Here is a 15,914-nt window from a genome sequence, read left to right as displayed (position 1 = left end):
ATTAAGTTATCTTTTATTAACAAAATATCAAAGCACTATCTGTAATATATTATGAAATACATTTTTGTGAAATTCTCATCAATTAATAAATAATTTACCACTTTATTTATGAGAACTCAGAAGTGTTAAAATTCACAACGTTATTATGACGTTCCGTAAAATGTACGAAATTCGGCCATATACATATGCTATTTTAAAGACCTCTTACAGAAAATATGAAAGAGATATTGAAAAAAGAAAGTTGTTTTGAAAAAATATATAGTCCGTAGATATATCCAGAGCAAAAATTGTCCTATTTTGAAATCAGGCCAATTTGTGTACTTTTTGACTTAGGCTCTTTACACTTTAAAGTGTAAAATTTACAGATTAAAGTGGAAAATTTACACTTTAAAGTGTAAAATCTACAGATTAAAGTGTAAAAATTACAGATTAAAATGTCGAAATTAAAAAAAAGTAAAGTGTGCAAGTGGCAATAATACGCTTCCATACAAAATAGTATTACTGATACAAGTTAAACTTTTCTTAGCATATAAATGAAGAGCATATCAAACACAGATGTACATATTCTCGATAAATGTGATATTGATATCATCATACACAAATTAGTTTAATGCGCTCATTAGTTCAATTATTGAATCTATAAATTTTACGGCAACAGTTGAATTGATTGTTTTTAAATAACCAATTTTTGACATTAATTTTAGTGGTTTAAGCCTGAGTAAAGTGTATACATGTACGTATATTAATAACTAAAGTATGTTTATATTAATTTTGGAACGGCAATGAAATTTATATCCTTTGATTCAATGACGTTTCTTTAATGCTACGTTAAAAAATGACCGTAATTTTAATATATCATTTCATCATGACCGTAGAACCATAAACTTGTAATATCAATCTGAACTGCAAATAAAAAAAATCTTTGATACATATATTTTACTGTTCGTTACACTATAGTAAAACTAAAGAAACATATGTATACTGAAAGGAAAAAGAAACGCAGGGTAGCATAAATTTCGAAAAAAATTTGACCGCTTAACCGAAAATTACGAAAATTGGTCAGAAGAGAAATTTAGATACTATACACCAAAATCAGTGTTCAGAATCACTCAACCGAAAATTGTATGACGTCACGTAGGGAAAACGCTAAAAAGCCCAAAACATGCGCAATTTGATGACGAAGTGTTTGTCAACAAATCTTGTTGCATAATTTGTTGCACCTGAGGTATGCGCATCGTTTTTCAATATTTAGAGACAATATGAATTAATTCTTGCAATCTTGGTACAGTTTACGTAAGTTCAATGGGGTCTTGTTTTCCAATTGCCTTAATAATGAAAATGACAACAACGGTTAACTAGGCAGTGTCTTGTAAATTTCCCCCGAAAAAACTTGTTACCCGTTGTCAGAGAGGGCCTGGAATGGTTTTCAGTCAACCGTGACGATGACGTTAACGCGAAACAGAGCCATGTTATGAGCGGGTTTTTCATCCTGCCATCTCTTAAATCACCACCTTACAACCACAAAAACCGCCAGTTATACAGTAGACTATAATAATCATTACATTCACACGCAATTTAAAAGAAAACAATTCTGCAAATTAGTTTTTTGTGCCGGTCAACTTACTGTTGTATTCCTCTCATTGGCGCATGCGCGCGTCGTTTGACTAATTTTTTGCATGGTTACCCATGCCCAATATAGCCAGGGTTTGAAAGATAAACACTCTGATGAAATTCCATGCAAAGAAGAAATAAGGCTCTGACAGACGCACGAGAGAGACATTGAAGATAATGACAGTTTACGATTTTCACTGTTGGGGGGTATCGCCATATAAGCTTCAATAACTCATGAATTATTAGACAAAATCAAATGGGAGTTTGGTTATATCTTTTTGAAAGATGATTTTAAAAGTTAGACAGGAACGCTAAAAAATATTATAAGAAAAATAAATTTAATTCACCTCAAAAGTTTACTCTGCGTTTCTTTTTCCTTTCAGTATATATATACTGAAATTAAGCAGACCCCTGATTTCTCATGCCGGGGAAAATTACGAGACCCATGAGGAAATAGTCCATCCTTGTTTATCATATACTAACTAGGGCTAATTGTAACGGGAACCGTTACAGATGTTCCCCAAACGCTCCCCAACTCCCTTTTGGTGCCTTAGTCCCTGTAAGCTTCATTAAATAAGATGAACTCTATGCACGTGCATGCATGTGCATGATGACCATACATTTTTGTAGGAGTCCCTTATGTCTATCTCCTGTTGTGAGATGTGTATTGTTTCATTATGTATATAATTAGTAACATTAAGTTTCTTGAACATCCCAGAGTGGTCAACATGTTCGGTCATTTGATCTAGAACATTCTTAAATTTTGTGTATGTCCAGATTGTTCCACTAATATCATGTTTTAATAATTTCTAGAATATTCTAGATTTATGATACTATATAAATACCCTGTCAATTCGATGCATATATATACTTTTGTCGTATGAGCACCACTGAGATACAACTGGGATATATTTTCACTGGGATATTGTGTGCAGCAACGGACACTCTGATGTATGTATTTTTAGATTCTTGCTAAGTTTGTACTTTATGTTTCATATACTTATTATATATTACTGTAAATAAATTATTGTTAAGTTTAAATTGTGTTATTGATCTTTGCTGGCATTTCGGGTAATTCTGACCCATAACAGAATTGGGGGCTCGTCCGGGATAAAGAATTTCTTGCACTTTTGCAGTTTATTGTCAGAATTTTGTTTATTGAACCGTTAAATTTGATTATAAGCCAGCAGAAATCAACATGGTGTTTTCGGTCACAGACTTTCTTAGTTCACCAAGTGTTCAGGTTTTTGATACGTTAAAAAAGGATGACTTGATCGCATTAGGTTTGCATTTTGGGTTAGATGTTAAATCCTCTCAGAGAAAACAAGACATTAGAATTAAGGTTGCAAACAAACTAGTAGAAGAAAACATCTTTGAAAAATACGATCTTCCAGAATATACAGTTAAATCAGAGTTAGGCTCTTATAAAATGGCAGAATATCAGTTTCAATTAGAGTTAGAGAAAATGCGACTTGAAAGAGAAAAATTAGAAAGAGAAGAGCGAGAAAGAGAAAGAGAAAGAGAAGAACGACAGCGTGAACGAAAATTTGAATTAGACAAATTAGAAAGACAAGAGCACTTTGAATTAGAGAAATTAAGATTACAGCACCAACCAGAACCGTCATTTGTCAAGACTGAATTTGATGCAGCAAAAAATATTAGGTTAGTTCCAAAATTTCAAGAAAAATCTGTAGACAAATATTTTCCCCAATTCGAAAAAGTCGCAGAGAATCTTAAATGGCCACAAAATGTTTGGTCAACAATGTTACAAAGTGTACTGGTTGGAAAAGCGGCTGAGGTATACTCAGCACTAGGGGTAGCTGAGAGTTCAGACTATGAGAAGGTCAAAGCAGCAATTTTAAAAGCATATGAATTAGTACCTGAAGTGTATAGACAAAAATTCAGAAAGTATAGAAAGTTTGATCATCAAACATTTGTTGAATTTTCACGAGACCCCTGCGAAATGATATTCATGATTTTAAGAACCTTTATGAGTTGTTCATAATTGTTCATGAATGGTTCTTAAAGGATTCTTAACAGGTTCAAAAAAGTAGTTCATGAATAAAATTCATGAAAACATTCATAATTCATATTTCATGAACAAATAATGAACAAATATGAATATTGGTAATTTTCAGTTTAAAGAAAAAAACTTAGTAGTTCAAGGTAATGAATGTTCATGAATTTTCATGAAGACTAAAAATGTAAAAATAATTGTCACAAACAATCGCCAGAAAACACTCATTACTCCCATAATACAACTTTTGCATGCAGATGCAATTGTTGAACAAGCCCCTGATTTAATTAATAACATGCTTTTGTTTTGATTTTGAAAGTATGGGATCAGAGCCGAGTAGGGAAACATAAGAGGTTAAAATCACTATTTTCTACTCTATGTAATTGATAACTTAGATTCTTCAGGATAATAAAACTCTGTTATGAACTGTCTAGACGGGAGATTATAATTAAATTATGTTCGTGATTTAAAAAACACTGCATCAATATTGACAGCATCTTATTCTCATACTGAATTACTAATGTTTCTTCATCATTTAAATTGGCCAGCTATATTAAAATTGAGCTTTAAATTATCTCATTTTTCACGACACAACTTTGTTCGACCGAATTTTCTCTATTTGTCAAACTTTTAACAAGTTGTAAGAAAATGAAACAGACTTACAGTCTAGGAAAAATTTCATAATCTTCGTAAAAATGTATCATAAATTTATTGACAACTAAAAAATTATATCTCTTGTCCGTACTGTACCGTGCCATTCTTGGGTCGAAAAGTTTTATGTTTTGATGCTGTTATAAAGTCACATTTTTCTGTCCATCGTGTGTAAATGATACAGCACAGGCTGCATGGTTGTGAAGAAGCTATGACATGAACCACATTCGTATTTTGTAGTCTATTCTCCTATACACTTTCATAGCTCAGGGTACTCAGTTTGAGGGAGAGTGGTTCCAAGAGATATTTGTTGTCCTCTGATATGGAGGCGGCCATACTTGAATACAAAACTATGGCTCTACAGGTATAATGTAAAAAAAAAAATCCAATTCATTAAATGATATAACTTATGTTAATTTAAAGAAAATAATTTCAGTGAAAAATCATTCAGATAGTGTTTGTTATTTTTTGTTTAACAAAAATCTTGGCAATTCGATACTATTTCTTAATTAGCTCTGCATGACACCTTTTAAAAGGCGCAAACTTTGAAACGCGCGAGACGTTGGAAAGTGAATCGGTAGAGTGGGAGGATTATTAGCATAGTCATTCTTTGTCAACCTTTGAAGAAAATAACAGAATACGAAGAAGGAATATCCAGAGGATCAATTTACTTCATAACTGCAGATATTAGTGGTGAGTTACAAAAAAATGGAGGCTTCTTTAATTCTAAAACAAATTACACATTTCGCATTTATTCAAGAGTCTCTTTTAACCCAATAAAAATCAAAGAAAAATAATGAAAAACAAAAAAATTGAAAATTTTGATTTTTTTAATTCGCTTCCGGTAGCGACCGGAAGTACTGACGACACACAAAAAGGACATTCCGCATATCTAGAAGTCATGCCCTATGTTCTCCAATAAGTCTCCAGTTCATATCTGTAGTAGTTCTTTAGATCTCGAACTGACAAAATTTCATTTTAAAATCAGGAAAATGGCCATAACTTGGCACCAAAAGCGAGTTGTTCCAAAATTCTTCCAAAATTAACAATGGCATAAAAGAGCGCATCATCCCTGAAAGTTTGATGAAAAACCGATGAATAGATATCGCACAAAATTTGTCTAAAAAATAAGAAAAATAAGAATAACTAGAAACGATCTCGTTGCGAGCAACGAGAGGTCTTCCGTCCGATTCTGGAAAAAAAACTCGTAAAGTCGAGCTGAGAAGTGATAAAAAATTTTGGTCACAAATTGAATCCAGGTCGCCAGCGTGAAAATCCAATCCGCTTTTTTCCCCTTTTATACCCAACGCGCTAACCATTGCGCTATTGAGAGTACTGCTCTAAATGTACTTGTGTATACTTTTGCTACAGTACACCTGTCTAAGAATTATAAAAGACGGGCCATTATTCATAATTTCGCGCCAAACGCCACGTTAAATCTTCGCGCCTTTTCTTTGGACTGATCTATTAAATAGGTGTGATAGCTTCAATGAAATTAAGAAAAAAGAACGTTCTCATAGCCTACATTTCGAGGTTTAGAAAATATATTTAACACACCGTACACATTCTATAGAAAAGTAACACAAAAGCAGTGAAATGACTATAATTTAAATTTTTTTATTTCCGTCTCAGAAGTGAACTATACCGATTAGTTACACTTTCATAAAAAGGTTGAAATGTTTCGCCGAAAAACATGCCTCGCTCTACGACAGTCAGGGAATCAGATACCATTTATGTTCAATAACTTGATTCAGATCTTTGAGAAAAGAATGTTAATTTAAACTACATTAGACGATCTTATTAAAATGGTTTTCTTATTTTTGTCTTTTCTATTCGTTTAATATCACACAAGTGTGCATGGGAAAAACAGTGGTTATACATTTTATACTTACTATATACATGCATCGATATTGTTTCTTGAAAAACTATAACTTAACTATGATTTAAGATCTGTTTTTCCATCTTGCAAAGCAAATGATGATAGGTATCTCTCATTTGCACATTCAGTCTTTTCTTTTTCTACTTTGAGAACCAACCAAAACCAGTTACAGAAGACGTTTGAGAAGACCCTGGAATAAATCTTTAGTTTGACACAGAATTGTAACGTAACTAGAAAACTGACCAGTCAGCAAGGGCCCCGCCATGGGGTAGAATTAAAAGGGTGCAGCTTACAGAATGATTAATAAATGTACAAAGAAAACGCAACAGCAACTGTATTCTTAAAATTTCAACATAATTCCTGAATATTCGAAAACCTGAAAATAATATTCTTGTATTTACATTAGGCAGTAAAGAACAACTTAACATTGAATTTATATTTAAACAATTATGAATCTTGTGTTATATAAAATGCCAGCCTTCAATGAATGCAAATATCATGAAGGCTTGACCTTAACTTCAAACAAACAGCAGTTGCAGACAAAGGTTTTCATTAATCTTAAAGTGACAGATAAAGAGAAGCCTACTAAATTTTCTGCAGCAGGCTAGATAATTAATCCCAAGGGATTAATTGTACCTCTCTCATCATTTTCTTCTAAAGTTACAATAAGAACTTTTTCAGTATTAATGATAGAATGGGGTTTTTATACAACTACATTAAAAATTAAAAACATTCTTGAATTAATATATTTAAAAAAAAAAAGGAAAAAAAGTGAAAAAAAAGTACCCTGGTAAATCAAAAAATCTTCTTTAATCTATTTCTTTTTTTAGGATTCAATGAAATCATAACTATCAAACAAAAATAAATAATAAAAATTTATATTTAAATCCACATTTCAGAGTGTTCATAGCATTCCAAATTGATTTAACTTCAAAACAAACTTCATTTGCAGACAGAGGTGGTAATTAATCTCAATGTGACAGATAAAGATAATGCTCTGGATTTTCTTCAGGGCCCATTAATTAATCCCATGGGACTCATAGTAGCATTCAGTTTACTGAATGGGAACATCTTCAGCAGTTATCTCTCTTTGCCAATGCATTCTTATATAAAGTTAAGGAATCTACCCCACCACCCCAGCTCCAAACCAAGGGACATAGAGAACCAAACTTAGCATCAAAATATGTATTTTTGCCTACTGAACTACCGTACCAAATTTGATCTTAATTGGGTAACCATAAAAAAAGTTGCCCGTTCATTCTTATGCATAGTTAAGGAATCTACCCCACCACCCCAGCTCCAAACTAGAAGACATAGAGAATCAAACTTAGCATCAAAATATGTATTTCTGCCTATTAAACTACCATACCAAATTTAAACTTGATTGGGCAACCATAAAAAAAGTTATTAGAAAAAAACAGAAAATTTGTGGACGGAAGAGTGACAGACGGACAGACAGACAGACAGACAGACAGACAGACGGACGGACAGACAGAGTGATAACTATAGGGCACCCGCAAATCCTTGCGGGGCCCTAATTGCTACGTGATCTATTAACGCGCAAACCATTAAGCTGTTGGGAGCACTGCTCTAAATATACTTGTGTATACATTTGCAACAGTACACCTGTCTAAGAATTATAAAAGGCGGGCCACTATTGATAATTTCGCGCCAAACGCCACGAGTAAATATTCGCGCCTTTTCTTTGGACTGATCTGTTAAATAGGTGTTATAGCTTCAATGAAATTAAATAAATAAAACATTCTTATCGCCTTTATTTTATTTCGACATTAAGAAGGTATATTTAACACATTGTACACATTTATTTACATATCGTATCTAGCCCAGTTAAACTAAAGCAGTGAAACGGAAATTAAGTTTTAAGATTGACACGTAATTACAACGTACTACTACGTGAAAGTCGAAGTAGTTTTTTACATTTCATGTATCCTTACGTCAGAATGGTTTATTCAAACGCTCAGCTGCCTCCATAAACCCCTACTCGCGAAATGGCGGAGTTGACAGAGGCAGACGCCATCTTGGACCCGCTTCAGATTTTCAAATATTAATATCTAGAGTTCAGATTAACCAATATTTAAACAACTTATATAGTAAACATAAATAGAAGGGTCTCTATTAATATTCCAAAAATAAATAAAAAATATTGAAAAACAAAAAAGTTAGAAAATACGATTTTTTCAATTCGCTTCTCCTAACGACAGGAAGTACCGACGACTAACAAAAGGTCGCGTCCTGGATGGTATATATCACGATCTATAATCCCTGAAAGTTATTGATATCTTTTACCGTTTTTGAGTTTAATCGTGGACAAAATGTCATTTTAATTTCAGAAAATTGTCCGTAACTTGGCACCGGAAGTGAGTTTCAAAATTTTCTCTCAGATATACTAAATTCATGTAACAACACATCTGTCCTGAAAATTTCATGTAATTTTATCCAGTAGTCTTTGAGAAATCGCGTGCACAAAATTAGAAAGTCAAAAAAATAAGAATAATAATAATAATAAGAAACAATAGAATCACTATAAGGTCTTCCGTGAAGACGGAAGACCTTAATAATAATAAGAAGAAGAAACAGTAGAATCACTATAAGGTCTTCCATGACGGAAGACCTTAACTAGAAAGTTTGCTATTGCAAGCAATAGCTTATGTCGTCCCAAATTAGAGAAGACTTTCATTTTTTGTCATCACTAAATCAAAACCCATTATAGCTAAGCTTGGAAAACCATCAACTCGTATCAGTCCTTTCAGTACTTTCAGTACTTTGATTTAAAATCAAAGTTAAAGAATTTTCACTTTGTCCCTGTTTCCATGGAAACTATTGACAATTTGCAATTTTTAAATGCAAATCGCACAATTACATATACTAACCATTACCACAACAAAGTTTCATGAAGAATGTCCAAGGGACCAGAGAGAACACTCGCGGACAAAATTCGTCAAAATTCGTCGCTTTTTATAGGTTTCCATGGCAACGGTAGCCATTTTGAAACTGAATGACCACATGGCACCACCACAACCAGTGATCGTCCTTTGAGGAAAGTTTCGGGAAGATTGTCCCAGCCATCTTCGAGAAAACGCCTGGACAAAAAACATGCGTACAATCGCAATATGTCGTCCCGACGACTTCGTCTGGGACGACATAATAATAAGAAACCGAGTAAATACAATATGTTCCCAAACTCCGTTTGGGGAACATAATAACTAGATACAATCTCGTTGCGAGCAACGAGTGGGTCTTCCGTTTGATTCTTGATCAGATGAGATCAGATTTTGATTGAGATTTTCATTCTAAAATAATGATTTTACACAATCTGTAAAAAGACATTGAACAATAAAGACTTCTAAAAAAGACGTTTGGCCCAGCACAGCCCCTAAAATTAGGGATCAGCCCTGAGGATGTTTCCCCATAAGTTTCATCTTTCCTGGCACTGTGGTTCTTGAGAAGAAGATTTTTAAAAGATGCTACCAAATTTTCATTAATTCCCAATTATCTCCCCTTGAATGAGGGCGTGGCCCTTCATTTGAACAAACTTGAATCCCCTTCACCCAAGGATACTTTGTGGCAAGTTTGGTTGAAATTGGCCCAGCGGTTCTTGAGAAGAAGTTGAAAATGTGAAAAGTTTACAGACAGACGGACAGACGGATGCCGGACAAAATGTGATCAGAAAAGCTCACTTGAGCCTTCGGCTCAGGTGAGCTAATAAATATGGAAACTTTTATGAACCAGAAGTCTCTGTTGAGATTGAAGCTCTACTGGTTTTTAATTGTAGCAAAGAAAGAGAAAAGTAGCAGTTGGGAATTGAAACTTTACTACAGCAGTAAATAGAATAATGATCCTTGATTAGGTCTCTTTATATTCTTAGTGTAGTCTACTTGCATGCCACATTATATCATAATCAGACTAAAACTGTATTTGGGCTGAGTAAACTGCAATGAAAATTTGTAATGCATGAAATGGACAGATGCACAGATAAACAGGAAGTTAACATATGATTTCAACAATAATGAATCCTAACATATGGCATGCCTTAGAGAAGATTGTGTTTAAGTTTCAAGCGTCTGCAATGAGTAGTTGCTGAGAAAACTGCGACGAAAACTTGTAATGCATGAAACAGACAGATGCACAGATAAACAGGAAGTTGACATCAGATTTAAAACAAAAATGAATCCCACTATATGGCATGCCTCAGAGAAGATTGTATTAAAATTTCAAGCATGTGCTATAAGTAGTTGCTGAGAAAACTGACGAAAATTTGTGATGGACAGACACACAGACAGACACACAAGGGTAAAACAGTATAATCCCCCTCTCCTTCGGAGCGGGGGTATAATTATATGACTTAAATACATATTATGTCATTATCAGCTGCAGTATGAAGAATTTAGGTCATAATTAAGGCTAAACCCTTGTATACAAACCTTACAACTGTAATCATGGAAAGAAGATTTTCCGCAGACACATTTTGTGATGGTGAAGTTAACATTCCAATAATCAGTCTGATCTACGAAGAAATTAAAAATTGATTTATAGAAAATGTGTCTTTGTGAAGGCATTATATTGAAGACTGAAAAACAATAATCTCATGGGCCAAATTGCTCACTAAGCAATGTGGCTAAGACGAAAGCAAGAATACAGAGAATTTGTGTCCCCCACTTAAGGAAATAAAGTGACCCGCCACAGCATGTCAAGCACCCATCAAATATTGTTTAAGGAATCACTGTCTAGTTAGTAAAGTATGTCACGGCATCAATAGGCTTCGCCTGTTATGCAAAAATTATATGTAAAATCACATATTTTCGAGGGGTCAAATTTTTCGTGGTTTGAGGAAAATATATTGGTTCAAGGGGATTTGATTTCTTGGCTGAAGAATTGTTCAGTAGTAATATATGTGAAAAATTACATTTCGTGGTGGACATAAATTCATGGGTCTCTTCATACCTTAAAAACAATGAAAATTTAACCCCCATGAAAATTAGTAATTTCACAGAACATGTATGACCTCCTTAGCATCAGACGCAAAGCATGTTAGGTCTCCTTAGCTTCTTACCTATGGATTGGCGAAATTTACTTCTGGTAGAATGATCAAATCAACTCCACTAATTTTCAACGAGTTATTTGGGAAAACGAATAGAAATGGAAATATTCAATTCTCATGAACATGCAGTTTAGAGTGCAAGAAAATCATGTCAACCATAATTCAAAGATTACTATGATTTTTAAATTCCTTATATTTGATTTTTATAATCTCCTGTAGTGTAGGCATTAATTATAACAGATATTACATCACAGATTTATTATGTTCCCCAAACGAAGTTGGGGAACATGTTTTTACTCTGTTTCTTTTTAGGGTCTTCCGTCTTCAGCGGAGGACCCTTCTATTATTGTAAAGTTTCTTTTTCTTATTAAGGTCTTCCGACTTCCTTCAGAAGACCTTACTGTTTTTCTTATGTTTCCTATTATTATTATGTCGTCCCGAACGAAGTCAGGGACGACATATTGCGATTGTACGCATGTTTTTGTTATACAAGCTGTTTCTTGGAGATGGCTGGGACAATCTTCCTGAAACTTTCCTCAAAGGAGGATTGCTGGTTGTAGTTGTGTTGTGTGATCATTCAGTTTCAAAATGGATACCATTGCCATGGAAACCTGCAAAAAGCGACGAATTTTGTCCGCGAGTTTTCTCTCTGATCCCTTGAACATTCTTCATGAAATTTTATTTATGTAATGATTGGTATCTGTAATTGTGCTCATTGGATTTAAAAATTGCAAATTGTCAATAGTTTCCATGGAAACAGGTAAAAGTGAAAATTCTTTAACTTTGATTTTTAAATCAAAGTACTGAAAGTACTTAAAGGACTGATACGAGTTGATGGTTTTCCAAGCTTAGCCATAATGGGTATTGTTTTAGTGATGAAAAAAAAATGAAATTTTTGTCCAGTTCGGGACGACATAAGCTATTGTTTGCAATAGCAGACTTTCTAGTTATTATTCCCTTTTCATAGTACACGTGATTTCTTGGAAACTACTTAACCGATTTCAAAGATTTTTTCAGGAATGATGCATTCTTGTTATATCTCTAGAACATTTTTTTATTTTTTGAAAAATCACTTCCGGTCACATTTTTGGTCCAATTTTCTTTTTTTTAATTGCCATTTTGTCCAAGCATCTTCTGGTTAACCACTCAAGATTGAATCACGATATTTTCTGGGATGATACAACATCTCTTTGAGTTATGCATGGCATCTTTTGATTTTGTATCCTTCACTTCCGGTCGACACAGGAAGTGATATTCAATTTCAAGATTTTTTGAAAAATTTAACCATTTTGAATACGTAAAGTAGAAAAAATTCTAATGTATTACATTTTACACAGTTGGTCTTTTCTAAAATTTAAAATCACACTATCAATTTAATTTGCTCTGAAGATATTTAATTAACTGAATATCTGCAATACTGTTCATAATTCTCAGACCTACATGTAGTTCTAACATGTTTTCGCTTATTTTTTTTAATACGTGTTAGAAATACTAGAAATCACTATATTTTCACGACACCTTATTTTCGCGACTTAGCTATTCGGTATTTATTAACGAGACAAAATTTTCGCGAGCGGTGGTTTCTGTTGTATATAAACATTAATAATACAATTATACGTGAGAATAAAATTTTCGCAAGCAAACAGCCTCGCGTAATTAAGCAGAAATTAAGTTCTCAAGAATAAAAAGTGATTTACAGTAATTTTTTTGTAAATTCTTGTCTTGTAAAAGACTTGGATTATAATCCAACCATTAACAATTTGTCGTCTTTTACATTATAACAAAATAGGCCATGCTTGAAGTATTTGTACATTGCCATTATTTAAATTTAATACTTTAGCATCGTTCTACATAAATGTAGGTATTTAATGTATTACTTTTCAGAGAAATTTCATGTTTTCATTTCATTTCATTTCACATAAGTTTCAGGTTTTCTGGCACAGTGCTTTTTAAGAAGATCGAGTTTTAAAGACTTTTCCAATATTTTTCAATGCAAAACTTGGATTCTCTATTGCTGCCCCACCCATACCCATGGGTCATGGTTTGAACAATTTAGAACCTACACTATCCAAGAATACTTCCATATAAGTTTCAGGTTTTCTGGCCCAGTGCTTCTTGAGAAGAAGAGTTTTAAAGATTTTTCCTACCATAAATCTGGTAATTTTTACGTTGATTTTATTTTGCAAATTCCGCTCCAAATGCTGTTGATTAATTTTTAAGTTTCAAAATTTTGCGAATGAACAGTTTTGTTTACATTTTCTTATTGTTGAATTATTTTTAAGAAAAAATTTTTGCAAGTGCAATGAACTGGCAAATTTGCTAAAAATTTATCTACAGCAAAAATTTCCAGATTTACGGTATATATTTCAATGTAAAACTTGGATTTTCTATTGTGGCCCCACCCAACCCCCAGGGATCATGGTTTGAACAATTTAGAATCTACACTACCCAAGAATGGTTCCATATAAATTTCAGCTTTTCTGGTCCAGTGGTTCTTGAGAAGAAGATTTTAAAAGATTTTTCCTATATATTTCAATGTTAAAAGATGCTAAAAAATGCTTCCACTAAGTTTCAGCTTTTCTGGTCAAGTGGTTATCGAGAAGAAGATATTTTAGTGACCCCATCCTATTTTTTGTCTTTTCTTGAATATCTCCCTTTGTGAGGGGACTTGGACCTAAATTCATTTTAACAAAATAAACCCCACTTCACCTAAGGATGCTTTGTATTAAGTTTGGTTAAAATTGGTCCAGTGGATCTTGAGAATAAATTGAAAATGCAAAAAGTTTAAAGATGGACGGACAGACGGATGATGGCGTCACATGATGAATTTATTTAAACAGAACCATTACTTTCCTTGCAGGATTATAAATAATAATTATAATTTGACATCTGTATAATTCGTTCTATTTTAATGGTGTAATTTACAGTATTTTCATAACTTTTATTGGTAAACAATTTCAAAATATATAAATTTCTAACCGTATTTAAGGACAGATGATACAAACAACAAGATGTGTTTGTGAAACACTGATGCCCCCATATGGCAACATAGCGAAGGTTAAGCTTTCTCAAATGCAGATCAAATATGTTGGTACCTAAAGTAAGGCCTTTTCACAAGAAATACAAATGTGAAATATAAAACCCTAGCACCACCTGTTCAAAGGTTATGACCAGGGTTAATGTTTTCAAAGGTAGGACTCCAGGGTCAAGGTCAAAGGGTCAAGGTTGTTGGTTTCTAAAGAAAGGCCTTGTCTCAAAGATTACATATGGGAGGTATGAAAGTGCTGGCCCTAACTGTTTAAAATTAAGTTATGGCCAAGGTTAAAGTTTGTAAAAAGTAGGTCAAACTCCAAGGTCAAGGTCGAAGGGTCAAAGTTGTTGATATCCAATGAAAGGTCTTTCACAAGATTTACATATGTGAAGTATGAAAGCTCCAGCCCTAACCCTTCAAAAGTTATGGCCAAGGATAAAGTTTGTTAAAAGTAGGTCAAAATCCAAGGTCAAAGGGTCAAGGTTCTTGATAATTAATGAAAGGTCTTGTCACAAGGATTAAAGATGTGAAGTATGAAAGCCCTAGCCCTTACAATTCAAAAGTTATGGCCAAGGTTAAAGTTGTTTCATAAGTACAGATATCTCTAAGGTCAAGGTAAAAAAGTCAAAATTGTTGGTACTCAAGACAGACAGACAGACAGACGGACGGACACGACAAAAACTACGCACCCCTGAAACTTCATTTACGGGGGCATAATAATATGGATGTCTGGATTGGTATATATTTCTGGGCCTATGTTTATTGCGAATGACAGCATGACAATATTTATTAGAGGTCCATATCTCTTCCCCTGTCTGTAAAGTCTCACATTCACTGATGGGTTTTTTTTTGTTACGATTTTTTTTGCTTTAAAAAAATGACACCTTTACATTAATTTGGTTATTCTCGAGTTGTAGAGTGCATCCTGACAAGCATGTAATTATGATAAACCAGTATATCGATGATGCAATGTATCCAATATATAAATATCTGTCCCACATGTCTGTTTAAGCAGCAACAAAACTCCCCTCCTCAAAGAAAGAGCGAACCAAGGGAAATAATCTCGAAACTTGCGTATTGAAAAGCTATCATCAGTATATGAAGTTAAAAATATATTGAACAAATGAAGTTTGATAAAAAATATCTCGAATGATTTCTTTAAAACCGTTTTAAACACAATTTGATAAAAGTGAGGTCAAAGTCAAATGAAAGGTCAAGGTCCAAAATTTTGATGCAGTTGAATTGCTAACATCAATATGTATCAGCATATGAAGTTTGACACTGATTTAGGAAAAGTGAGGTCAAAAGGTCAAAGGAAAGGTCAAGGTCAAAATGTTGATGCAGTTGAATAGCTCTCTTCAGTATGTATCAGCACTGAAGTTTGATAACACTAACTTGAATGGTATCTTTAAAACTGAGCAAAGCACTTATTTGAGAAAAGTGAGGACAGGAGTCAAAGGAGAGGTCAAGGTCAAAAATGGTGATGCAGTTGCAAAGCGCTCATCAGTATGTATCAACATGTGAAGTTTCATAATACCATCTTGAACATTATGTTTAAAACTAAGCTGAACACTAATTTAAGAAAAGTGGAGTCAAGGTCAAAGGAAAGGTCAAGGTCAAAGAATGTTGATGCAGTTGCATAGCTCTCATCAATATCTATCAGCAT

The 15,914-nt window shown here is 33.5% G+C and overlaps 1 protein-coding gene across 1 annotated transcript in view; it reads right to left on the bottom strand.

Annotated features, from left to right (window-relative positions):
• LOC134265914 (serine-protein kinase ATM-like) overlaps positions 1-15,914 on the bottom strand; it is a gene marked incomplete at its 3' end in the record, with an annotated part of 201,307 nt that overhangs the window by 114,691 nt on the left and 70,702 nt on the right. The window contains exon 10 of the mRNA XM_062748129.1: positions 10,601-10,683. Coding sequence (XP_062604113.1) covers positions 10,601-10,683 — 83 coding nt within the window. The remainder of the gene's footprint in view (positions 1-10,600; positions 10,684-15,914) is intronic.

The sequence above is a fragment of the Saccostrea cucullata genome, unplaced genomic scaffold, assembly GCF_032062105.1.
Source record: "Saccostrea cucullata isolate Sc308-1 unplaced genomic scaffold, CSIRO_AGI_Scuc_v1 ctg562, whole genome shotgun sequence".
Taxonomy (NCBI): domain Eukaryota; kingdom Metazoa; phylum Mollusca; class Bivalvia; order Ostreida; family Ostreidae; genus Saccostrea; species Saccostrea cuccullata.
This window is presented reverse-complemented; position numbering and strand designations above follow the sequence as displayed.